The 27592-nt window shown below is 41.0% G+C and overlaps 2 protein-coding genes across 11 annotated transcripts in view; both read left to right on the top strand.

Annotated features, from left to right (window-relative positions):
* Positions 1-27592, top strand: part of kiaa0586 (KIAA0586 ortholog) — a 177236-nt gene that overhangs the window by 17950 nt on the left and 131694 nt on the right. For all 10 annotated transcript variants that reach the window (XM_088647581.1, XM_088647580.1, XM_088647579.1 and 7 more), the window contains one exon: positions 7147-7252. In XM_088647581.1, the coding sequence (XP_088503707.1) occupies positions 7147-7252 (106 nt within the window). The remainder of the gene's footprint in view (positions 1-7146; positions 7253-27592) is intronic.
* irf2bpl (interferon regulatory factor 2 binding protein-like) lies at positions 12101-15799 on the top strand. The gene has a single exon (XM_088647584.1). The coding sequence runs from the start codon at positions 13100-13102 to the stop codon at positions 15107-15109; it is 2010 nt and encodes a 669-aa protein (XP_088503710.1). The 5' UTR covers positions 12101-13099; the 3' UTR covers positions 15110-15799.

Genomic DNA, 27592 nt, shown 5'->3' with positions numbered 1-27592 from the left:
GATGCCCAGCGAGAGCTGTGTTTAATGGCGCTGCTCCCTCTTTTAGACCTGGTTGCTGAGGTAACAAATACTTTTAACCCTCCTCCCAGGGGTGGAAACTATAAAGGGCTGTGTGTGATGTGTCTGCACAATGCAAATAAGAAATGGCAAGGCAGAAGACAAAATAAGTATTGAAATGCGTGGTCTACTATATGCATTTCATAGTGACACTTTATTACAAAAGGGTCAACACTTAGGGAATTATTGCTTCCCAATCAGACTTTGTTTGGTTTGTTTCTCCTTGTGAAAATGGGACACAGGACGGATGGGGCTGTTATTGTTTTTGGGGTGTAAGTCCCAATCAATATCACAGGAAGTATAGGACCCTTCAGGTGTGCAATGTAGACCATAACATCAACTATCCGTGGTTTCTGCATGATCAAGGACTGTTTCATTGCTAGATTGGCTGAACACATTAGGAAAAAAAACTATCCCCATTTCTGTTTCCAGTTTTATTGAACAATCTACTATAAAATTCACTAAAATGCAGTTTTACCCCATTTCCAGTGTTTTCAGTCAATGTAATGTAACACTATTAGAATGACATCATTTGTATCAAAGACGTTTAATGGGTCACAAGTGAAAACTAATCGCTACTAATAGAAGTTTAAATCTGAAGGAAAAAAGAGATAAACGCTCCAACATTGTATTCCTGTACACAACAATCAGTACTAACCTTTAATAATTATAATAATAATTGCTTACACTTATATAGCGCTTTTCTGGACACTCCACTCAAAGCGCTTTACAGGTAATGGGGATCCCCTCCACTACCACAAGTGTGCAGCCCCACCTGGATGATGTGACAGCAGCCATAGTGCGCCAGAACGCTCCCCACACACCAGCTCTCAGTGGGGAGGAGAGCAGTGTAATGAAGCCAGTTCAGAGATGGGGATTATTAGGAGGCCATGATTGGTAAGGGCCAATGGGAAATTTGGCCTTGACGCCGGGGTTACACCCCTTATCATTTCGAGAAACGCCCTGAGATTTTTAATGACCACAGAGAGACAGGACCTCGGTTTTTACGTCTTATCCGAAGAACGGCGCCTGTTTACAGTATAGTGTCCCCATCACTATACTGGAGCATTACGACCCAGATGGACCACAGGGTGAGCGCCCCCTGCTGGCCCCACTAATACCTCTTCCAGCAGCAACCGTAGTTTTTCCCAGGAGGTCTCCCATCCAGGTACTGGCCAGGCTCACACCTGCTGAGCTTCAGTGGGTTGCGAGTTGTGAGTTGTAGAGTGATATGGCTGCTGGCTATGAAACCTTTAAACCTCAGCAAGAACTCTGAATGCTAAACATTCTCATATCACACAGTAAAATCTGTTCATTCAGAGAGGGTTTATTTTTAGATGAGTTAGTTTCTGCGGATTCCAGTTTCCATTTAATCAGATAGAATGACGTAATTGCTTTTTAGATTAGTATACACATATAAAAAAGCAACAGAAAAAAACTGCTGGAGCCAAGAATGACCTCATTGGGCTTTCATTAAAGCAACTGGCAACTGTTGATTCATGCTTTAGAGAGCACTGCTGTACCTCTGTCCTGCTCGATCTGTAATGCAGGGCAGCTCTCGTGTCTCCTGTTATCCTTTTATGCGGTAATTCAAGTGCGGTTCCACTCTTGGGATGCCCAGCATCCATTTTGCAATTTTATTACTTCCTACAGTAATTCTCTTTCAGCTGCAGCACAGTCTTGTTGATGCCAGGGAAGCTCTCCAAGGCTCTTCTATGACCAGCAGTGATGCCCTTTAAAAATAAATGGCAAGCTTTATTATTAGACTGGGTGATTACTTGCCAAGGACTTTGATAATCTTGCTGACATTTCTCGGTATAGAAGGCATTCAGAAATGCGTTCCATATCAAGTTAAAAGGCTTTAAACAGTTTCTGATGACATTGTTAGAAACCTTTTCTTTTTTCCCCCACTTACAAGCACTTGCACTTCTTATATCCAAGTTTCATGTATTATGAATGTGTTTTATATCTAATAAATGTATTGGGATGGTTTCAACTCCAAGATTAGCTATACTCCTAGCCTGGTTTGCCTGAAATAACACTAGCTGGTCCAAGATTAGTGCTAATAGTTTATTTTTGTCCATTTCGCATGTGTCAAGTGGATAATTGCCTTTTCTCCTCTTGTCAGATATGAAGATATGTCCAGCTTTCTCTTGGAGTCTCTTGCCATTTTATGTTGACATAAAGTTATAAAATGTCACAATTATTTTAGAAATACTAACTTATTACCTTAAGGGACCTTGAAATTGTATTATCAGCTTTTGAGGTTACTATTATAAATTTGGAATGTACTTCATGTAGTATAATTAATGTAATGGATCAAGTTATGCTGACGCAGCTACGCACCTTAATTAATGTAATTTTACAAACCTAAAAATCATGATCACATACTTTATAAAAATCAGATGTAAGTGTATATATAAACTACAAGATAAAAAATGGACATGAACATCTGTCCCACTAATCGTACTTTGTCTGATGACTTGTTTTTACACTGAAACAAATTCTGTACATAAGATTTCCCGTTACATGCAAGCAGAGAGAACAAATGTGTTTTTATCTTGTTTGGCTTTTTTTTTTAAGTAATGCAGGAGGAAATGAATTTACATTTTTGGCTGGTGTTCTCTCTTATTCCTTATGGAGCCTGCAACACAAGGATTATTCTGCGTTTTAAAGGCTGAAGCCAAAGACAGCACAGCCTCAGCTCGATGGGCAGGAAGCAGAAGCTTTGGCTGGTGGTTTCCTAGAAATCTGTACAGCCGGAGCTGATGCGAGGCAGGAAACAACGAGCACAAGTGTGCCGAGAATCCCGAAGGTGAACAGAAGTGGAACTGAGTGGAGGGAACAAGTGAATCAGGTCAAACAGAGCAGACACTAGGCATGGTTGCCTCTCTTTTCGCCTTTGTAATGTTGAGCGCCGGTCAGATGGTTTGCTTTCCACCTGTGGTACAAAACCAGGGCATCACCGAGTCCAGCGTTTCAGCGCTGGCTGGTTTCCCAAGAATTATAACATAAAGAACATTCATTAGCAGGGGGTGGGACTGCTCAGCGGTGCACAGGTGGAAAGTTCCACTCCAGAGGCTGCTGTAGAAGCAGTGCGTGCCAGTTGCGGTGCCATGTTTGAAAAACACTTAGGCAGCCAGTGTGGATCAAGGGTGCCTAGAGAATGGAAAACCCATTCCTGAATGGGCTTTGAGCCATAGCGCCACCAATGCAGCATCTAACACGCAGCCAGTAATACAGAAGAAGCTCTTCACACTTCTTCATGCACATTCTTTAGTTTGTGCGTACGTATTGTTGGACGAAAAAGGATCTGTGCTGGAACACCACCCAGTATTGAAACAGCAAGTTTTGGGATTTGCCAGGTGCAGAACCAGCTTATTGCTCAGTGTTACAACCAGGAGAACTGCAAAGCATATAAACTTGTCTGTTGTCTTCCCCTGCTACACTATGCATCTGTTAACAATGAGTCAAAGAGGTGCATACCATTTAAGATTATAGATTATAATTTTGTGTAAGAAAGCAAACCTTACGATCAAGTATTTCCTGGTCTGATTTTTTGGTTTTATTGATTCAGGACAGTAGATGTGGCTGTATAAAGCGACATAAAAGAAATAGAAAGATTAAGAACATACAGCAGTTTTAACAATAGTGCCACACTTCAAAGTGCAAGACAGCTTTAAGGCCACTTGGAACTAACGACTTGTAAATGAGTTGCAAGTATGAATTTAAGGTTTAATTAATTCCATGTCATCCATATTTCCAATGGAAAGGTGTCCTCTGTAATTTGCTTTTTTATTTCCATATGTCTCCTATGGTGTTTCCATTAAATGACACTTCTAGAGAGACTGTAATGGGCAGAGCTGATCACAGGGTTTTTAATTAAATGATTTGGAGCCACTGCAGCAGTGAACAGTGCTCCCTTGTTCAATATCCTACACATTGAGAATATTGAATGCTGACTCAAGTGTATGCTGACCATGGTTCATTACTCATTCACTAATGGTCTTCCTCTGCTTCTGATTAATACTACTCCAGTGATTTTAAAACCACCTTGTGTTAGTACCCCATTATATCCCACAAAGCCTAGTTTAACACCTCTGAACTTTCAGACTGAGTGCAGCATTAGCAGCAGCTGCCTTGAAATCCAACGTAATGTCAAACCTATGAAATACAGTATCTCCATTTATTTTTAGCATGTCCATTATATCCATTTTCACATTTCTATCTACTGTATAATGAATTTTCTGGATACAGCATAGAATAATACAATTACAGAGGAACAAGATCTCTGGTCACCAATAACAATTTATAAGGAAGACGATGTGTTTAATATTTGTTTCTACATAAAGTAGAATTATTCTTTAACTTTGGGAACATATGAGTTCTGTAAAAATGCCTTTTGTGCCTCCTATGTATAGTGCTGTTGTTTGTTCATAGGAACTTTTTAAAGCAGTATTTAAAAAAGCAGTAATTTCACTGTGTTTAAAGAGCTCACTCTTAGCCATGAACTTGGGATCCTGTTTGCTTCTTGCTGCTCACCGTATGAAAAAGGCAATTTGAATTTGCAAGAAAACAATGCAAAGCATCAGCAGGAAAACAGAGCCAAGCAAACAAACAGCAGGATACCTGGCAAAGACTTTCTGTTCAAGGCTTCCAATAACAGCAGTCAGATTCAGGTGGAAAGTAAGCGGTCGAAGTGTTGCTCTTGCTCTGAAGAGCTGAAGCAGAATAATGAGAGGTTTTGTTTACAATAGATGTATATGTGATCTGTGTTTTGCTGTTATCTAAAGACTACACAATTGTAAAATAAAGCAATACAGCAGATAATTTATGGCTTAGGCTTGCCAAGTAGCGGTAGCATTTTTAGCATTATTTCCTAAGATTTGTATGACACACTCCTTCTGAAGCACTGAAAATAATTACCTGGGGAAGATTACAGCTCTTGTGTAACTATTTAATTAGCATGTTTTCTTTTTTTAGTCTAGCATAGCAAGCTTCCATTTCATTTCTCTCCCTGATACATCATTGTGTCAACTCTGTAACATGAATACATGAACTATTAATCTTCCCAAGATCTGTCAACAAAGCATATTTGTATAAGTGTGTAAAATGAGCTTTTGGAAGATGCTTTTGATGTCTTTTGAATGTGGAGTACCTCCTAGTCCAGGCATGTATCTGGGTGTTTCACCATGCCCCACTAATTTTAGTCTTAAATATGAGCTGTGGTACTGAGAGGTATAGGGGTGTCTGCCCTCATTATGTGGTGCTAAGCTGGCCCTGTATCAGGTAGATGTAAAGCTTGGGAGGTTGTGTCTGGCAGAAAGTAGGAGAATTTAGGCATTCATTTTAAGCAATGGCTGCAAAAAGCTTGCCTTTCATGAAGAAAAAGAAAACATTCATTTGCACTGCACGTCCTGCAGCTCAACTGGAAAAGGGCTGTCGGAGATGATAATGATCCAGCCTGGCTTAGCCTCCATTCTCTGGGCATGTGTTGTTTCAGTGGGAGGAGGGCCCCCTGACAGGATGCTGTGGTTCTGTGACCTGAGGAAATTATGATGTTGGGTTAGAGTACACTATCTGTTTGGCGCTGGCAGACTGTTGTTTTTGGATGGGCCTTCAACGAGAATAAAATTCTACTTTTTGTTTCTTTTGCCTTATTGTTGTAGATGTTGCTGAAGTCCGTGTAGTCCTCTGTACAGCTCTGAATTTATTCCTCTTTGGAATGAAATGACATTTATTTTGGATCCTTGCACATTTTCTGTATTGATTTGGAAGCTGGGAAGGGATTTCTGGACTGTGCCCCGTTGAATTAATGTTTTAACAGCTATGCCCTTTTCACCGTTAGAAATATTGCTTGAGGCACTTTACATTCTTTGCACTGTATTTCCTGTAATGTATTCTGGGAGACTGTAGTAATTATCCACTGCTCTCTGTGAGTTAGAACTGTGCCAGGTTAAAATGAACACGCCTTGGAACTCTCTGAAATGTGTTTTGGTATTCCTCATTGGCACATAACTGGTTATTAACACGAAATCCAAATAGCTATTAAAAGCCAAATAAAAATATATGTTTTTTTCCGGAACTTCCAGGACAAATATAATTAAACATAGTTAAGAAAAAAAAGCCACAAAATTAAGAATTCCATCTGACCTTTTGTACAAGCATTTGCTTATGATTCTTTTAATTACGCATCCAAGATGCAAACGGATTTTTAGGAAGATGAAGTTTGCTTTTAAAACTCATTACATTGATACATTGTTCCGCTGTTAGAATTCGCTTGCAAGCTACAACATCAGTTTTCTTTGTCTGATTAGGACACAGTAACCATATTTGTATGGTGGGTATATTAGAGATGCACAGCTTCATTCTAAGCCTCTTTCATATAATACTAGTTTTGCTCCTAATGCTAGGTTAGGGGGCGTTACAAATCACAGCATTACTGCTTAACGCATCAATATTTTCCAGTGATTATCTTAGACGTTTATTATTATTCATGTGTCATTTTTACCTGAAGTGGAAGTATTTTTATCCTTTATTAAAATAGAGAGTCATATTTTCATCCCTGGTTCCCGATGAGTTAAGAAAAAAACTCCTGCTAGAAAGTGTTGATCTTCTTACAAGATGTTTGGTGTTTTCCAAATAGTGAATAAGTGATGGCTCTGCAGATGAATTAATATTTTGCATGAATGAATCATAGCAATACTGCAGCAGAATGGAAGATTCCTTTTGATCACTGATTTACTTGAAAAATATTTGCCAGGGGAAAATGTACAAGGGCACAAATGCGATGTTTATATTTCATGTGTATGTTTCCTCAGATTATACAGTAGTCATGTTTCTGTTTGGAAGGTGACCTGTAAAAGTTTTTTGATGATCTACATGTGTAGAGTGTACTTTTTATTTCAGAATATTTACAGTCTAAGGGACTGAAAGTTTAGTTCCCCAGACAGAAGTCATTCAGCTCTGAAATAGCATGGACACAAAAGTAAACAGTGACTTATTTGATCTACATTTTCATACACCCAGCTATAAATGTTTACTGTAGCAAATGTCTGAACCTCATTGTAAATCTCTCTGCCACTACAGGAAGTGGGAGGCTTTTGGAGGAGATACTGAATACCCAGGGATTACAATCTGCACGGGGAAGGAGTGTTACCATGGCAACAGCAGGCAGCTATACAGAGAGAAACAGGTAAAAAAATGTTCATATCACGGGTTGGGACTGACGGGATATTGGGATTTCTGATTTTTTATTGCTTGGTGATATGGTTGTTTATTCTATCATGGAGGAAGAGTTAAAAACTTCCAGAATGCTGAATGTGAATCAGAAACGGTGAAGTTCTCTGAAGTGTATCACCAGTCTCTTCGCTGTTTATTTATTTTTTATTCTGGGTCTTGCTGTCTACAATATCTGGAAGACATAAACTGCAGTAACCCAACATCCTGTTCGGTCAGTCTGTCCCTGCGGATTTCTGGGACCACAACCAGAATCTGCTCTTCACCCTCCATGCTTTGACCAGCTCACCAAAGACACCAGCTCACAGTATTCTTGTCTAAGATTAAGGGGTCCTGATTTACTGGTCATTGGCTATGCCTTTTTTGTTTTGTTTTTTTTAATTATTTTGCTCAGTTGGTGTCTTTGACTTTAGCATTGAGGGAGCTCATTGGATCAAAGTCTATTAATAAAGGACGTTGCAGCACAGAGGAAAATAGGTTGCGTCCAGGACGGATGGTTATTTTTTATGTTGTTTGAGCTATGTCTCTCTCTGTGCTGGTTACATAATAAGCTTAGCTTTAATTAGACAGACACTAGAGGCTGTCAGCGGACATGAACCAGTCTGGGAAGGCTTTTTGGATTTCATGATGTAAGCTTTCAGCCCTGCAATCTAAATAATTCGGAAAACGTTTTAGGAAAATGTGAACGTGGGGATTCCATTTTCAAAGATATAAAACCATATGTGCCTTACTAAGAGCAGAAATGCGACTTCCATGGGACTGCTTTGTGCATTTTTAATTGTCTCCCTCTGCTCTCCCTGCTGAAACAGCCGTGAGCAGACTGCAGCTGTGCTGATGAACTTCAGCAGGTCAGATCTAAACACCCTGTTTCTAATACTACTTGCGTACTTGCCCAGTGTTTGTGTGAAGGCTTATCAAAAACACGAGCTGTGAGAATCTCATCTAGCAGTACCCTGAACGTCTTGAAGAGAAACTTAAAATGGGTAGCGGAAAACAGCTCATACTGCAGCCCACTTTGGCAGTGTGACATAAAGAATATAGTCTTTGGCTTTTTGTTGACCTTACTAATAATAACAGTACTTTGGACATCAGTTTAAAAGGAATTATGTGTGACCCACTATTAGGTTCACGCTTCATTTCAGTCTTAGGTTAAATATAGGTTAAAGCTGTTCCTATTTTTCAAACAGCAATCTGACATGTTTGTTTTTTTTAGCTAAGTTTTTCCTGAAAACTTTGCCACAAAGGGTTAAGGTTTTCAGAACTTTTTATTCCGCTGTCAAAAAGGGAAAAAAAAAAAGAAAGATCAGAACGGAGAGGCTAGATCACAAGGCCATTCTGATAGCCTCTTATCTCCATGGCAACTGCAACGGCATTTATCAGTTCCTTATGAGAGTAGGTAAAGTAAATCTGCATGCACATGGCAGGGATCCAACATTTCAAATGAAAGAGCACTTTGAACCGCTGCCAAGTTTAGAAGGAGCAGAACTGTCAGGACTGCTTAATGCTGCCAGTTTGTACTTGGCAGGCTTTTCATTTCCCAGAATGCATTCGCTTGGCAGTCGCCCAAGTGCTTAGCGGAAGCTAAAAATTAACCCCTGCGATTGACTGCGGCGAGCTGAAAATTTTCCACATGGATAGTGTCACAAACGAGCAGGGGGAAGAGGCAACACAATGGGAATGGGACAGGGTGGGGGCATCGAGTCAGAGAATAAAAAAAAACATTCACATTTTCCCATGGCTTGGTTAGATGGAGGCAGCGTGATTGGGCTTTCTTTGTTTGTGTAGCCAGGTTATAAAGAGAGAGAAAGGAGAATTCCGTTCAGCATTCTGAGCTGAAGTACATGTATATATGAACCCTTCCCAGTGTCAAACAGCAGTTACTACTGCAAGTGTCCATGTAGCATTTTATACAGTATAGGGTATATGTAGTACAGATGCAAAACAATACACAGTGATTGATTTTTGTACTATTCTTATTCCTGTATTTGAAATGGGGAATGTTTTATTATCATAAGAGGCTTAACAAAGGCTGAGTTTGCAAAGATCCCTTGCTGTCTCAGTGACCTAAAGATTTTAATGAGATTTGTATTTAGACTTATTATTTATTGTTTTTATGTGAAATAGCTGCTTAGCCAGTGAATAGAGGGATCTATTATTAGTGTTAGGATAATTGGCACAAACATATATATTTTTTTTTCAATCTGTACTGAGATCAAGGGCGTCTGCTTCATTTTCCCGGACTAGTCACAAGCTTCAAGTACAAATAGACTGAAAATTGTCTGCAGCTCCAGCAGCTGGAACAAGCTCAGGAAAGCTGTCTGGCACTAATTCCAAAGAAAGGATGTGTTTTCAAGCCAGAACTGTTGATATAAGATTTTCTTCCTTTCTTAACTGTACCACACGCTCAATATTTTTTACTAATCTTTGTCCCTTGCTCTCAAATTTCATTGTTACATTTTGACGTCTGGAGCAAGTTTAAGGCCCTTTTCTTGTCTTTATCTAACCTTGTGTGGAAGGCCTTTTGAAATTTAAATTGGAAGTGTTGGATATCACATTTGTGCAGTGAATGAACACTTACATTTTTACTTGTAAGCCATCAGCTATCATGTTGGGCTGTGAGGTGATGTATAAAATAAATAATGAAAGGCATTAACATACTGTAAGTCTGCTTTTACATATGTTTTAGCAAAGCAAGTGATGAATAAATAATAAAAAGCCTTAAATGACCTTACATGGAGATTGTGGAACATCTTCAAATGATGTATAACGTCTTCTAGTGAAGTTTTATGTCTAGTTTTAATTAAAAGTATAGTTTATATGTCCCCTGTGTTCTTTGGGAACTCGTGTAACACGATTTACTAAATCTCCTAAAGATTCATTAGCACTAAAAGATATGATGAGCAATGCCATAGTAGCGTGCTTCTCCTCACAGTTTCTGTGCGCAGAGCAGAGGGGAAAAAAGGCAAAAGGCTTTTGTTGAAAAGATCTCTAGCCATACTTGGTTTCTTTTGCTTCAGCGGCATACACTCTGTTTATGTGGTATGCAGTAAGTGCAATAAATAATCTTCCTTTCTCTTTGTCCTGTCCTTTAGTTTTTTTCCACCTCTCCCTTACAGTTGTATAACAGGGGAAAGTTTTGTTCCATTTCCCAAGTGTTATTAATCAGTGGCAGAGGCCAGGAGAAGGGGCTACTCTTGGCTGTGCATTTAGGTAAACAGTCAGTGAGTCAGGGAATCCAGCATGTCTGAACGAACCTAATGTTTGGCAGATTTTAAACTAGCGTCTGCAGTCACGAAAACACATGGAGACAGCCCGTGGGACAGATCCATTTCTTCTGTGAGGATGCAGGAAGAGAGGGAGGCTGTGTTCATAATAAAAAGCTTGTTTACTACAATTGACGCTTGAAAAAATATATAAAGCATGCACGTCACTGAGAGCAAAGATGCTGGCCGAAACAAATGTGTTGGAACTTTTCTGAACAGCTGCAAAATAAGGGCTTTTCACTGGGTTAAATCTCATTCCTTTTGCCCGAATTGTAATGAATCATTGAACTGTACTGCTGCTTTCATTTTTCTCTGTAGATAAAAAAGTCGATTCTGTCCACAGGCTCCTAGGTGAAACGCTTTGAAGAACAGAGTTGACGTGCCTCTTTGCTTGAAGCACACAGAAGGTTTTCTAAAATGTGTTGTTCAGCTGAGCTCGAGTAGAAGTGTTCGTTAACCAGTTTCGTCTCTCCCGTTATAATGTAGGCCTGCGAAGCTAATTGCTTTCGAAACATCGTTTTGTGTTGTGGATGACTGAGTTTTTGAACACGTTTTACACGAGCCAGTGAACCGGTTTAGGGGTATCAAACAACGCGTAACATTTATTCGTTTCTTGTTTTTCGTCCGAGAGCACTTTTCTCGACACAGCGCGGACGTGTGACAGAATGTGTCCGGATTTAGCAGACAGCTGTCCGGCCGAGAACAGAGCCCGACCCGCGGGTGACGGCCTGTCCTCCGGCCACGGTACATTGTTATTGCCAATACCCGACTTCTTGGAAATGCGCACTCTCGATGCCAAAGAAGTCAAACGTGGGAGCCTTCGTCACCAGTCTCGCTTTCCCTCTAAACCTCTCGGGAGTCTGAACTTGAATTAAAACTTTGGTTAATCTGTTTGCTGTATACTGGTACAAGAGTTTGCCTATCCCTTCTTAAACTAAACGTGAACCGAGACCGTACTTGGTGCGAGGTTTTTTTAAAATCCGCTTTATAGCAGCCGAGGCACCTCGAGGTGCTACAGCGCATGCAAAACTCTCATTTCACAGTACGTGTGAAGGGTTTGGATGAATGTGTTAATATTCTGCTGCAGTGCTTGCAGCTACAGTGCATTTGCTTAAACGTTCTCACTTTGATTTATGGATCAACATCGACGTAAACTTGCAATCACTTAACTTGTTATAGTACATTTATTAGTAACAAGACACCTCTTTTTACCAGGTTCTTTTCTCAGAAATCTTCATACCTAGAACGCATGTTATAGCGTTCCTATACCATAATAAAGGTGTGTGGATTTATGCAATATGCAGTCTGTTATTTTTCGACAATAGTCGTATACGATTTCATTTAGGAAGTGTTACACAGGTCAGATACTGCTGAGCGCAGATCTCGCTAAGCATGCATTCCTAAAAGCCTATACATGTGGACGTCTGTTTGCATTTAAGATTAAGGTCATTAATAAAGCTTTCGTATAAACCGCTGTGTTATATATAGGTAATATGTTTATTTTTCAAAGGACGTCGGTAGCGATGCATGGAAAAATCATTCAGCACAGTCCAGTCGTGCTTCTGTGCAACATGCAGGCGGCTCTGTTTATTCCAAAGAGATCTGAAATACAATCTCGGTGACGTCAGCGTCTAGCAGCTAGACAGATTGCTTTTGCCCGGGGAACATCTGCTTTGGCTACAGCGGGCTCTAAGAACAAGATCGAGGGGGACGAACGACAAAACGGGCTGTTTTTATTCTAACCTGCTTGCTCGTGGAGGTGTACACCAGCCCTACATACGGCGAGCATGCAAACACATATGCGTGTAGGTCGAGAGAAACAGCACATTCAGACAACGATGCCGGCCTCGCAAAAGAAAGTAAATGATAAAAGTTCACCTTCCCTTTTTCCGGAGCCCGTAGTAGTACAGTAATATTGCTGATGTAAGCAAAATAGAACTTGTATTTCTTTGTGCACGCCTTATTGCGAATGCCACTCTACCATTCAGGAGAACGGTAACATTTTGAAGCTACAATGCAATATTAATGCCTTTCTCTGGGAGCTTGCCGGGAATTAAGAGAGAGCAATGCTGCACATAGCAGACTGTCAGCAGTGCCCCGTTTTTAAACCTGATCGATTTCTGTGCAGTAAAGCCATTTACAACGCGGAGGGGAGGGGTTGGAGCATGCGCCGTCGGAGAGCAACAAGTGGCATGTCAGTTTGTGAGAGGAACTGCGGAGCGTGGTGCTGACGTCACGGCCCCAGCCAGGTGGCATTCCAAGTGGAGAGAGAGCGTAGAGTCACAATCAGAATTCAAAATCAGAATTTCGAGTCAGAATGTGAGGCGCGCGTGTTGTAAATGTGAAACCTGCAAGCTCAGAACCCCAGTCACACACATTTCACACGGTACCGGAGATCAAGAGAGGGAAGAGCGGTTGTGTGCACACAGCGGGGCCGAAAAGGAGGATTTCCCGAGAAAGCAACACGGACTGAGACTTGCAGCAGCAGCGGCAGCAACAACAACAACAAAAAAAAAAGGGGAGCGAAACGGGCAATCAACATGTCTTCTGCACAAGTCTCATCTTCCAGGAGACAGTCGTGCTACCTCTGCGATTTGCCCCGCATGCCGTGGGCTATGATCTGGGATTTTACCGAGCCAGTCTGCAGGGGATGCGTGAACTACGAAGGCGCCGATCGGATCGAGTTTGTGATCGAGACCGCCCGCCAGCTGAAGCGCGCTCATGGCTTCCAGGACGGGAGATCCCCCGGACCGCCGCCGCCGCCGACCGTGAAAGCCCAGGCGGCTCTGTCGTCCAAGGAGACGGTGCAGCTGAACCATGTGGACGGCTCGTCTAAACAGCCGCAAGCAGGGCTGGATCGCTACTCGCTGAACGCCGAGAGACCCCGTTTTGACTATCCGGCCATTGGCGCCCACGCTGGCAGGCTCCCGAACGGCCTGAGCGGTCCAAATGGCTTCCCGAAACCGGACGATGGTCCCCCGGAGCTCAACAGACAGAGCCCCAACTCTCGCAGGAATCACGGAATGGTGGCCGTCCCCGGCCAGATGAACGTGCCTCCCAATCTTCTCCCCCAGACCCTGCTGAATGGCCCATCTGCGGCTGCGGCCATCGCCCCGCATGGGCTGGCGAGCCGACCGCCGCCGCCCCCCACCAGCCTGGGACCTGCCCTGGCCATGGCCACCCAGTCCATGTCCGACGTGGGGAAGAGACCGGGCTCCGTGTCCAGCACGGACCAGGAGAGGGACCTGAAGGAGAAGCAGCGGAGCGCAGAAGCCCTGGCGGAGCTCAGCGAGAGCTTGAGGAATCGGTCCGAGGACTGGGCGAACAAGCCCAAGATCGTGAGGGAGACTTTAATCACGCTGTCGAACTGCACCCCCTTCGACGTGAGGTTCAAGAAGGACCACTCTCTGGTAGGTAGGGTGTTCGCTTTTGACGCCGTTTCCAAGCCAGGAATGGACTACGAGCTGAAAATATTCATCGAGTACCCCAGTGGATCTGGTAACGTGTTTTCCAGCGCGTCGGGAGTGGCTAAACAGATGTACCAGGACTGCATGAAAGATTTTGGTCGGGGACTTTCTTCCGGCTTCAAGTACCTGGAGTACGAGAAGAAACACGGCTCGGGGGACTGGCGGCTTCTGGGCGACCTGCTGCCGGAGTCGGTCCGCTTCTTCAAGGAGGCGCTGGGCTCCGAGATGCTGCCGCAGCCCTACATCGACGCCAGCTGCCCCCTGCTGCCCACGGCCCTGGTCAGCCTGCCGCGCTCCGGGCCGGCCGCCAGCGCGCCCCGGGCCGGCATGCGCAAGAGGAAGGCGTCCCCGGAGCCCGACTCCGCCGACGGGGCGCTCAAGCTGTCGGAGGAGCAGCAGCGGCAGCAGTGGATGGCGAGCCAGAGCGAGGCGCTGAAGCTGACCATGACGGCCGGGGGGTTCGGCGCCGCGCACGGGGGACCCCCGCCCCTGGGACCCGGCCACCCCGCGCATTCCAACCGGACCACCCCCCCCGAGAGCGCCCCCCAGAACGGGCAGTCGCCCATGGCGGCGCTGATGTCGGTGGCGGACACCCTGGGCAATGCCCACTCTCCGAAGGACGGGAGCTCGGTCCACTCCACGACGTCCGCCAGGCACAACAGCAGCAGCCCGGTCTCTCCAGCCTCCATACCCGGCCAGCGGCGCCTGGCGTCGCGCAATGGGGACATGAACCTTGCCGGGGCGCCCCCACCCCCCAGCAGCCACCCTGGCATGGATCAAGTCCACCCTCAAAACATTCCGGACTCGCCCATGGCCAACAGCGGCCCGCTGTGCTGCACCATTTGTCACGAACGATTGGAGGATACGCACTTCGTCCAGTGTCCCTCGGTCCCTAACCACAAGTTCTGCTTCCCCTGCTCTCGGGAAAGCATCAAGGCACAGGGGGCAACGGGCGAGGTGTATTGCCCGAGCGGAGAGAAGTGTCCCCTGGTGGGTTCAAACGTGCCTTGGGCGTTTATGCAAGGGGAGATAGCAACCATCTTGGCTGGGGACGTCAAAGTGAAAAAAGAGAGAGACCCTTAGAAATTCTGAAGAAGAAATGAGATATATATATATACACGTTGTGAATATTGCAAACGGACAAAATTAGTCTTATGTACAGACATTATTTTCGTCGTATGTTTCTATATTTTGAAACAGAAGGTATGTACACTTCATTTGAAGGATGAAGCTGTTTTGTTAAACAGAAGTTATTGACTGGTTACTGCATAACTGTTTTTATTTCGGTGGCAGTGCGTTGGCTAGGTCCAGAGTTAAAGCACTTGGCAATTACTGCTGCTAACGTTTTAGTTTTTAATTTTTTTTGTTTGTTTTGTAAAATCATGCACTTCTCTAGATTACCAAGGCCAGTGTCTACACTTACAAAGTGCAAACGAATTGTTGAAATATGTTTATGAAGCCCTGGTCTCAGTCTCACTTTGTTGTTTGCAGAGGTAAGGGGGTATTTTGATTTTTGTTCCTTCTTTTTTGTTTTGTAATATTTACTAGGGCAATGTCTCATTTTTACCTTGTGTTTTTTTTAAACTACCTGTTTTGATTTTCATATTTTTCTTGTTTTCGCTCCTCTTTTGCTTTATCGATGCACGGATGCTTAAAAGTAGAGCAAAATGCTGTACATGAACATGCTCTGTTTGTTTATCCATTTCTGTAGTAACAGAAGACTGTAACGTGCCTTGGAGCTGAGTAAATTGTAATAAATTCAATTGATATTAACACTTGGTGAGTGGTTGGTTTGTTCAGCACGTGCATTACCTAATGTGGTGCACCAGGTAAGCAGTGTTCAGCACAGTGGATAGCATGTTAACAAAATTGTGTCAAAAGTCTTGGCAAAAAGCCTGAATGCACAGTCAGTATTAAGGAGTTACTGTTATGGGCTTTTCTTCCCACTCACCTATGCTAACAGTCTTGCCATTAAGTTCATTTAAAGTTAAAGAAATAACTAAAACGCCTGGTGTTTACGAAGCCCAGATGAAGATCTACATTTTCAGTAGCCCAAAACATGCCAGGGAAGGAATCCGGTCCTGTCCTAGTGATTGTATCTATTTGAAATACATCTGTATTTTCCACATAATCAGACTCCAGACTTCTTTTTTATTTTCATTCTCTGTAAGCAGGTCTGTGTTTTCTCAAGGTGAGGTGTTGAGATGTGAGTTCTTCTGGACAGGGCAGAATATTAAAGACAGAACCAGTCCAGTGAGAGAGTGGTTCTTAAGCTACTTGGGCAACTTTAAAGTCAACACTAACACTTTTTGTATAAGCTAGTAATGTAACTCAGGAGGTTTAAACTTTTTAGTGCAGAATCTTGATTTTGTTTAGTTAGCACATGTAGATGTTTTTAGATAACAAAGAGACTACTAAAATAAATAGATTGAGAGTGAAGGTGTGACTTGCTTTTCAGTCAATGCTGTGATATTTTTAATCTATAAAAGTTTTATAAGATGGCCATTTTAGATAAATTAAAGATAAAGTGTAACAGTAGGTTGTTGTGGATCAGTGCAAACACCTGCAGTGATAGGTGTTAAGTAATCAGGCTGGTGACACAAGCTGATTCCTTTCAGACTTATCATTATCGAGTGATATGTTCTGCATGTATCGCTGATCATTACCCTTTTAGTGGCTAATTAGAATTTTCCTGATTCTCCTCTGTGGTGTTATTACTTGTGAAAACAAATAGACATAGTAATGTTATTACCACTATATTGTAAACAGTTTAATGGCAACATTTCATACAGCTGAGTTTTTTATCTTTTTACCCGTAGTCGCTGCCCAAGGTGAACGCTGGAGATAGGAAAAGTTTTAAAGATGACAGGATTATTAACGATCCTCAATTTTTTATTATGTGGAAGGGGTGTTCTTGAAGAAAATGGCACCTGTATGTCTTTTTAAATGTTTAATCTGTGGCTTTAAATGCAAGATCAGAAATGGAACTTTCTAAAATGCCAAAAGTTGTTTCAAAAGTCACCTGCCTGTCACAGTTCACTGAGTTCAACTGAAAGCTCTTAGGCAACTTTGCTCTAAACAGAAAACTATTTCCGTTGACATTTGTTTACATGGAAAAGCATAATAATGTTTAACTTGAGAGATAAACTCAGTTTCTGCAGGAAGGCAAGTGGAAAATTGCTTCCAATGGATATAAGCTATGAAAATAGTTTAAAAGCCATTTTATATACTGTTAAATATTATGTAAAACTTTAATGTTGTCAATGTCTGCCTTCTATTTAAATATACAAATCATTTAAACAATGTTATCAAATATAAATATAATTTCATTTCAGTTGGGAAAATATGTACACTGTATTCTTCTAGTCTTTTAAAGATTTGTAATGCTTTTGGCTGTCATTATGTCTTTTTTTTACCAGTTTAGGCTGATCCTTACTTAGGATAAACATAGTTACTTAATTACAAGCCCTTAATGCTGGTATGGGTATACAAATCTTAATCAATATGTATCTGGTGGTATATTGATTAGGAGAGACTAATTGAAATAGTTTTTTCTTTCTGTTTCATGGTGGTATCAACTTTAATGTTCCAAACAGTTTAGGAGTGAAACAATATCCTTCCTTTTCACAATTCTTACCAGCTAGATCATTGAATTTGTACTATAGATCTTTACTGCTAAAAGTTCAGCTATGTCTGTTTTAATGTTTTAATGCAGATTGTCAGATTATTTAGTATGGAAAACAAACTAGGAAACGTTTTTGAAAGGAAGGATGTTTAGCAGTGTTTTTCTGAGCTGCTCCTTCTGCTGTCACAGGGAATAGTGTCTGACTTACAGGAGGAAAGAAAGGTGGCATCAAAATACTTTCAGGTCTTAGATACATTTTATTTGGTCTATTAATTAAATGAGGATTTAATAAATAGGGATTTGCTTAGTCTTCACACTATATTACTTTTTTAAGGTCTCTTAAATGGTTTTCGCGCTCGCCGGGAGTCTTCAAAACAGTGACAAATGTCAACGTTCCGATTCATTTTGTGTGTGAAATATACATTCTGAACAACTATAATGTAGCCATCAAAAAGTCATAGAAATTTTAAAATGCAGCACTATGCATAACATGCATATAAGGTTAGGCAAAAGCCACTGAGTTTTGACCTCACAGTGGACAGCAAGAATAACTCTAGGGTGCAAGAGACATTGTGAACAAAACATTTGCCTTGTACTCTGAATCTTTTGTATTGTATCCTTTTTCCGTTCTTGGTTGCCTGTTCTATCTTAATCGTTCCGTAATCATATAGGAGTTTAATAAATCTGTGATTATGTGATGTTAGCATTTGCACCCTGAGTTGAATGAAGTTTCATTTCAAGCTGAATGTTTTTTATCCCCTCCCATGCCTTGATCTTCGTGTACAGCTTGAGCTTACTTCTGAAAGCACAGCCAGGAAAAGCATGATGGGACAGCTTAGGGACTTTCCTAGCATGTGGACGTAGATGGAATTAACTGCAGTTGACTGATTACTCGACTAGACAGTCATGTGACACAGACTCCTTTCCACTGGCTGCCTCACAGAGGAGATTGTGATTGGCACATGTAACATGGCTGTTGCTGTAAGTCATACCAACAATCCTGTACTGTCATCAAGCTCCTGCAGGGCCTGAAAGATGAATGGCTGCATACAATTTCTGCTTTGTTCGAGTAATTGCCAAGTGTATTTGCATAGCAGTGTGCATGGGAAACGGATTTGTTGCTTGAGGCTATGAAGTCAGGAGTTACCGATAGACATAAGGTGGCTGATTCAGAATTAGCCATGTGTGAATCTTAAAAGGCGGTTAAGACAAAGGTAAATGTACACCTCCTGGAGAAAAAAAAAATGTCTGGTTTTAAAGGCAAGTGAGTTAGTGCTGCACAGTAAGAGACTATTGGTGATCCGGACTGGTAGGAAAATGACAGGTTGTTCCTGCCAGCTTACAAGTGCAGCACTTCAGTTTCCTTCCAGACTCGGTTTAGCAAAACAACATTTTACAACTTTACAGGCAGAGAATTATATTTTTATATTGAGAGTCCCCCCCCCCCCCCCCCCCAGGGAATTTAAAATAAGGACAGAGGGTTCTGTTATTAGAAGTTATGTGTTTCTGCCCTTCAGTGAGATTTGAATATTTGTTTTGCTCTTTCTAATGCACGTACAGTGAAATTACAGTGAAGCTCGATCTTTTTGTGTGTGAAGGTAAACAGAAGTTAAAACTTAGAGGAAAATTTTGAGGACATTGAGAAATTGACATTTTCCCCAAGGAGGCTACACGACCATGCTCCCTAGTTCCTCAGTTTTTATGATAGACATTGAGGGGAAGAACATCTAAAATAAGAACTATGCTTTTACATACTGTCTAGGCTTTACCCTAACCCTAATTACCCCCATTGGGGGATCACGGTAATACACAGAGGTACGAATCACAGCCCTTACCTCCTTAGGCATGCCTCTGGGTCACAGTATCAGCTTATTTAAGATAAAAGGGAAGACACTTTGTGTGCCGGAAAGTGATATTACTGCTGTGTGAAAATAACACTGTGATAATGGATGCTGCTGAGGCTGGAGGTGTCTGCGTGATTATAGTGGAGACAGAGAAAGCCTTATCCTCGGAGGCTTCAGGCTGAGGAAGACTGATTCTGCTGTGACTTTATTTTTATCTGCTCCAGATTCTGGCAGCTGCCCTGTCCCTGATTTAAAGTAGGCTTTCGTAGCCGTTGGGATGTGAGCGGAATACTATGCAGTCAAAGAAATTGATTATGCGGCAAGAATGAGGTGGGGGAAGTAACGGTGGCCAGGGTGGCCGAGTGTTGAATTTCAGAGATGGGCTCTGCTAAATTGGCACATAGATGAAATGACTGACACTCCCAAGCTATTTTGCGTTTTCTGAAGTGCTCTATATAAGGAGGGCATGCTGCGCTGTATTGAGAGGCCGGCTTCATTTTCTGTTTTTGCTGCTTAGAGCATATCTGAGCTTCCAGGGTCTTGCTTATTTATATTTCCTTCTTCAGAAAATGAACACGGTGACCCGTCAAATCATGGAATCTAAAGAAAATAAATACAGAACCGCTGCATCAAGGTGTCTGATTAAAGAATTTCACATTCCTTTAGGTGAAGGGGGAGAGCGTTTAATTGCCACTGACAAAATCATTTCTAATGTGTAAGTTAAAAAATATTTTTGTAATGTTTTTAATTCTGAATAAATCAATACACAAAATGAGCTACATTTTTATTTGAACAATGTTTTGGACGTGAAAATGTCTGAAATGATATTGTTAAAGTACAAAATAACTGCTTTACTTACTGGTAGCATGGTCTTTTGTGGCTGCTTTGATTAGAGGTGGCTTAATTTATCTTTCAAATGTATGTATTAGTGAAGGTGCCCTTGACTGTCAAAACAATCACTTAGGTTATAGAGATACAGACAGAGGCTGCAGACTGAATACAAAAGAGAAAGAGACGAGCAGAAGCTCTGGAATAATAAAAGAGCATGCACTGTACCAGCATTATATTGGAGTGCTCACTGTTTATTGGGGAATACTGGTTTTGCATGGTAAAACAATCTGCCACTGTTAAGAAACAGAAGTAGTGAAAAGACTGCAACCTGAGACAGTCAATATGCCATAATCAAATACATTTTATTAAAATGTTATACCTGAAGAGCTGCCATTTCTGTTCCTTCAGATATAGTAATTTATCTAGTTCATCTCACATCAAAGACGAGTCTTCTTTGCTAGCACTGTTGGCATCGTTTTCTGAATAACGTATTGGTTTATATTGACAAGTTGGAATTTAGTCTGAGTGTGTGCTGTAAAGTCCGCCCGCTGTCAACGAAAAGGAAAATAAGTAAAGGGTGAACTAACAGCATTGGGAAATTGCATCCATTTGATTTTTACATATACCCAGTGCTTACGAAACATTGTGGAATTCAGCAAAGCTAATTATGATAAAATTGAGAGATGTCTGTGAGGGTGCCAAATCTATTATGCTTTGGAAATGCTCTAGCCATAATAACTGTGGGCAGCAAAACTGTCTGGATGTGTTGATGGAAAATTTTCCATCCATGCTAATACAATGGTGTGAATGTTATCTTACATGGCTGCGGTGTAAGTGCTGTAGGAAAATGCACATTGTGTCATCTGGGGCTGGGTGTTCTCTATACTGCTTGGAACGCTTCAAGCCAGTTAAAATACAAGGCATTTTCTGCTGTATCATATACCATCTGGGGGAATCTAATCTAGGAAGGAGTGACCTGTTCCCTAAGGAGTCCTGTATGGGAAATAGGACTTGTTTCAGAGCAAATTACTTCAGCTCTGCTTTGTTTCCAAAACTGGGGAAAACTTTAAAAAATTATTAACTGCAGCCATATCTGCTGATTCAGATGGCTTCCAGGTTTACCCACATGTAAGAAGGTCTTTCCGCTGGTGTACAATTAATCTTGCTTTCTAAAAGGGTCACAAACCTCCTTGAGGATGAGAGTGGGGTTTCGTTTGATGACCATCTGCTAAAATCACTCACTGTTCTGTGAAACAAAATGGGGCAGATCTTGATAAAAAGGAGCAAACCCCAAAATAATTTTAGCTTTTGACCTTCAAGTGACTTTTGTGGGGTGATTTGCTAAAAGAAAACATTTTTACACCTACTTTAATTCAGTTTTACATTCATGCTTATATTTAAAAATGAAACATTCCAGAGCATGCAATGTTTCTTACCTTGGCAAAAATGGGAACATGTAAAGTTACAGTGGAGAATACAATATTTTTTAGTGTTTGTTTATTGAATTATTCGGAGTTATCGTATTGATAGTTTTAATTGTTCCCCTTTTCCGAATGATATAACAAATGGGCAGATTCTGTTTGCGATCTGTATTTAAGTTATCTGATATGGCCGATTTTCTAACCAGAATCTCAGCAAAGACTGGTTCCAGGACCTATCTCACTGTGAATGCCATTAAGCCACCCTCACCCCCTGCCTCAGGAGAGAATGAACGGAGAAGTTTTCCATCGGATAAAAATACAGGCTATAAATCCTGCGACTCCAAAGGTTACACTGCAGTACTACTTCTCACTGTTGCTATTGGTAACCAGGCTCTCACAAAACACCATTTATTCAGGAATGCGAGGATACAAGAGCTTACAAAAAGGCAGTGGAGGATTAACTCCTTCAGTGCTCTGTTTTTTTCAGCACTGCGCTTTTGAATGACAGAATCTGCTTTTGCTTCGGTTCCAGAAATGTTACCTTGAAAACAATACAGCTGAAAGTGAATTAATTCAAGAATGTTAAAATTAAGTTTAAAACAAAAGGAGTTATAGGAGGATACTCCATCTGAAGTAGACATTCAATGGAGTTTTCAACATAGAATTAACCTTGTTTCTAAAAGGATGCTTTATTCCTTTCTGTCACATATAAAGAACAGTTATACAGTTATTTGCCTTAGTGAAAGTTCCCTGTCTTAAGGGTGATGTCAGAATCATTGCTGAGATTGAGTTGGCATTAATATCTTTTTGAAACTTAAATGCAGAAGTCTTGGGAGAGCATCTGCTTAGATATTAATTGGCTCTACATAATATAAAGTATAAATTAGAAGGAAAAGGAATGTAAATTGATTATTTTAAAGGTTTGTATATTCTCTGTATTTCAAGTTCACTTTTTCACTTCCTCTTAGATATAGAATTGCCTGAATGTAAGGCTAGTGATGGCAAAAAGTTTTTGTCTGGTTTTCGGTTTTTACAAACTTAATGGTTGGAGTGGGCTAAAAACCATTTTTTTTTACATGCATTTTTTACATACATATATTTTAATATCTTTTTTTCAGATGAGTTAGGTGTCAGGTTCCTCCCAAGCTTAAAAATGGTATTAGTTTCTCTCTGTCTTTTGAGACATGCTGAAAATTCCATAGGGTTTGCTTATTCGATTTTGGCTACACAATAGCGTTTTGTAAATCCTCTTGTGATGAGCGGGTGTTATTATCTTTGCTGTTTGTTCTTCATCTGGGTCAGACTTTTGGTTCTGTAATAAAAGCCTCCTAACAGAAAGCGGATCTGCCGTCTGTGACATGCTGCTGCAGTGCTCGTTGAGGAAGGAAAGGGTTATTCCATTTTGTTTTCACTCGCTCCTGCTCAAAGCAGAGCCATTTACAGACAATGATGTCAGCAGTATCTTTCATTGCCTGCGGCCCCTTGACTGATAATGTATGCAATCTAAAACATTCCTTTCTGGCAAATAAGCTGCTCAGGCCTTCAGGCGTGTACTTCCTGGCCTTTCTGCAGAAAAAACACTAAGAAAATGGATTTAAAAAAAAATCTTTCTGTTCTTTTTTCCCCCCCTGTTCCCAAAAACTTAAACAGGAAAGGGTTGGAACATTTTTTTTTGTACTCAGTCCTTACCAGACGTTTATTCATTTCAAACATTTTTTAAATGACATTTTAAAGAATGCAGCTAACGGAGAGCAGTGCTAGGAATGATTTGTTCCCATTTTTCTGTGTGCTTTTGCTTATATAAACTGACGATATTTTAGACTTTTTCAACTGACTTATGCTTATCTCTGCAGTTTTATAAATGATGTACAGTAGATAGTTGCTAAAACAACAAACTATATTTGCTGTTTGTAAATTTAGAACTCCTAAAAGTAATATGATGGGATTACATTTTTTATAATTCATTATTATTTGCTTATTATACCATCAATTTATATCAGGGCAAAACCGTGTTTTGTTGGTAACAGTAGGATTTTTCATGGTCTAACACATAGTCACCACAATTTCATTATTGTAGGTTGAACAAAACCAAATGAATCTGGATTAAAAATGTACAAAAATGAATACTTTCAAACAAATATATTTAGACAACTGGGAATCACCACATAGATTGTAACTGTACTGAAAATAATGTAGTCAATTTTTATTAGAACGTTTTCTTAATACAAAAAATTCTTAATGCATCTTAATGGATTCACAGTAATACTGTTCAATTCATATATTCATTTGCTACAGACATTGGTAAAATGTATTATTGCTATAACCGAAATGTTTGTCTCAGAGAATTAATCTACAATATAAATATGTTTCTAGTTTTTGTGTTCATGAAAGATCTGAGAAATATTTATTATTCACAAAATATTAATGAAATATTTTCACAGATCAGCTGCTTTGGTTATTCTTTTTAAATAATAAAATCTAAAATTTTAGAGCTCAATTTTTATTTTCCTTAAGATGTATTTCAGCATGTGAGAACAGGCATCTTTTAGGTGAGTTATCTCCAATAGGTGGTGTTGTATCCATGGTAAGTGAAATGTTTTAATCTCTTTAGAATTTCTACTTCACTGAACAAATAAAAAACCTTTGACACAAGGAAATTATATATGTAATGCATTTATGTATTTTAATTGGTAGTTACCTTTAATGCACTTCTCTTTTAGCTATAACGAGAACCACTGCCTTAATTGGGGTCAGGAATCTGCTTTGCATTCCAGTACAGACAGCCCGTGGAGAAAGCTGCTATTCTAAGCTTTGAGTCTTTTCCTATAGAAATCCAGGGCTATTATTCTGTGGAAAGTTGTTAAGGTTGGAACTGAAGAGGCTAGGCTTTAAGAAGCAAGGCAGTGGCTCTTTTTAAGGAGATTTGAGAAAATGCAGTGGGACAACACTGAGCGATGCAGAATTGATAGCAAAAGGAACACAGCAGGGCTGTTGTGCTGAAGACTGTTTATCCTGCTTGTGACTGTGTGCAGCCACAGACATTCCCATTGAGGGCTGCATTATTGTGTGCCTGGGTTGACTTTCCATCTTTTTATGACAGCAAATTGGCTACTTTTCTCCCTTCTTAAAGTGTGAAGTTAGATTATGTCATTGTAGCTGTGACATTGTCTGCCCTCTCTCTCTTCTTTGGACGTGACTTTACACTTGCTGATAGCAGATGGACTTTACAATGAGAGGAGACGGAGTACCCTTGAAAAAAAGTACTAATACATCTGTGTGGCTTGTTAAGGATTTGAATGTATTGTTAGTAAAATAAAGTAGATATAGTAGAAAGAAGATAAGCCTTCTTTTTCCAGTTGTTTTTCCTTGTTTGGGCTCTTTACTTATCATGGAACAACCTAAATAAAAGCTAATGTTTGTGGTTCAACCACTTGGATATTGTGCAGGCACCGTTTATGCTTCCAAACAGACGTTGAGCTCGATACCATATAGCTGTACTGCAAAGACTTGCCTGGAGTTCCCATCAAGGCGATTTTCTCTCATGTGGTGTGAAATGAAGATATTTAGGTGCTCTTATCAGCATATTTAAGTATTTCTAGACTGAAACATTTTCTTGTGTGGGTTTAGAGAACCTAAATAGGACATCACACCTGTTGAGATATACTGTAGCTGTGAGACCTAAAGTGAGACATGATACATCTATCTGGTTAGGACAGGCTTACACCATGCTGTGTCATTTATAAACCGTATACTGTAAGTGACTCGAGAATATGCTCCTGTAGCCAACCAGTGCACCTCCTGTAGAGCTTGGTTTATTTTTACAGTTGGCCCTCATTCTTTCCAGTCAGTCGAAAAGGGCAAAGCTTCTAAAATGATCAGAATCAGGTCTTTGGGGAGCTAACTGTTGGGTTTATTTTATAGGCACTCTCATTTAACTGAAAATAAAAAGAAAAACGGTATTCGTTTCAGTAACTAAGGAAAGGATTGCAACTGCAACGTATTTCTGCCCAATGTGTCAAGTATTGCGGGATCGGCAGCTTTGTATATCCGTGTCGTACCCCAGAAATAGTGTGGAACAAATAATTTGGAACAAACGGAACTTGTGGGGTCAAAAACTCGTTTTAAAAAGGTCCTCTATTATGAGAGGGATTCCAGGGAATACAGAGTTAATGTTGAGCTCCGCAGTGCTTGGCCAGTGCAGGGGAGGAATGTAGCCCTTTCATTCTTGGAGTTGTTTACATGAACTGCTGGCAGCCATTTTGGACCGAAGCGCTGCAGCCGCGTCCCCGGCGCTGGAGCTGAGCGCCGAGAGCCGAGAGCCGAGAGCCGGCTTTGGCGCTGGGGTTTCCACGGGAGCTGTGCTCGGAAGGGCTGACTTCTGGCTTCACGCTTTCTGCTCGCTGTCCCCACCAGCCCCCAGCTGCCTCTCTTTCTCGAGGCAAGATGGAATTAAAGTCTGCACTTCTCTCATTTTTCCGTTTATTCCTTTTTACATTTTTTTTTCTTAATTAAAAATTGGGCTACACCGCCACCCCAGGCCCCCCTTCCAGGACTCCATCTCTGCCTCTCTGAGCCAATTAATCTTTGATGAGGAAACCGCATGTGACGGGAAGTAAGAATAACTAAAGGCTAAGTCAATATCGGGGCATTCTTTGTCTGTGCCCTGGACTGGAGCCCAGCTCAGCATTACACACACGCTAGGCAAAAATCGTTAGCGTAACAGCCACTGTGTTTCTTTTTTGACAGACAATCTCCCTCTCCACTCTTTCCAGCAAGAATGAAACGCTGAGTCATCGTTGCTTGACAAATGAGTGTAGGGATGACTCTGACCTGCCTTCATGTCATTAATGGGGGGAGGCTGTATGAATCTCCCATTATGTGTGCAATGGTAGGAAAGAGGAAACAGCTTGGTTTGACTTTTCAAGTGCTTTCAAATTAGCATTCCCAAGGACGCTGAGCTGTTTCTCCTGACTGCTCCCTGTCTGGCACCTAGGACTTTCCACACCTCTCAGACGCGCTTTCTCACTGTTTGGTGCTGGATTTCAGTAAACATTTAAAGTTGGAATTCTTCGCTACAGAATTAACAGAATAGCATTTCCTCCGACTCCTTTGTTCTTTGAGGAGTGGGGGGGATTCCTTTGTCTCGTTTAGCTTTACTTCCAAAATTTATTCGAGAATTCCCAACATTATTTTAAGGGATGAAGTGGCAATTTCAAATTGTGATTTCCAAGAGTGCTTCTGCATGGAAATGTAATTATGCTGCACGGCTCATTTTAATTAACTCTTTCTCCTCACATCCCACAGTTTCCTCTTTATGGATGGAACAGATAGGATTTCGCTTTATTGTCTTAGGATTCAGCACTGTATCTTATGAATGTATGGAAGATGGTTCGATAGAGTAAAAGGCAGCAAGTTAAGCTATACATAATACATTCAAAATACGTTTTAATTGTTTTTATTGCTTTTCATGGTTGCTCATGCCAAGTGGTCAGTAAAATCAAAGCATTATTTTTCTCTGTTTTGCATAAATTTATATATGAATGTAAGTTTTATAAATGCAGGCTTTTATTTTGGAGTGTGCACTGAACAGGATATACTGCACCGCCTTTAGCTTGTCCAGTATATAGTGTACGTTTAGCACATGATTAATTAAAATACCTCACAGTGGCATCAGAATGGAAGAGCTATTAGGATAACTTCCTAGTTAAATGGACAGATATTGTACATGCATGTTCCTAATTTTGGTGGTTCAAAAGTTTACACATAAAATAGAACTGGTAAATTATTTTAATTTAGTAGAGGTTTCATACCATCTACATCTGCTATTTGGTTCACAGAAAAGGGA

This window comes from Lepisosteus platostomus, chromosome 10 (assembly GCF_059453375.1).
Source record: "Lepisosteus platostomus isolate fLepPlt1 chromosome 10, fLepPlt1.hap1, whole genome shotgun sequence".
NCBI classification, from domain to species: Eukaryota; Metazoa; Chordata; class Actinopteri; order Semionotiformes; family Lepisosteidae; genus Lepisosteus; species Lepisosteus platostomus.
This window is presented reverse-complemented; position numbering and strand designations above follow the sequence as displayed.

What these genes read in the sequence shown, in the direction of transcription:
- irf2bpl (XM_088647584.1), top strand. Translation starts at nt 13,100, where the DNA reads ATGTCTTCTGCACAAGTCTCATCTTCCAGGAGACAGTCGTGCTACCTC.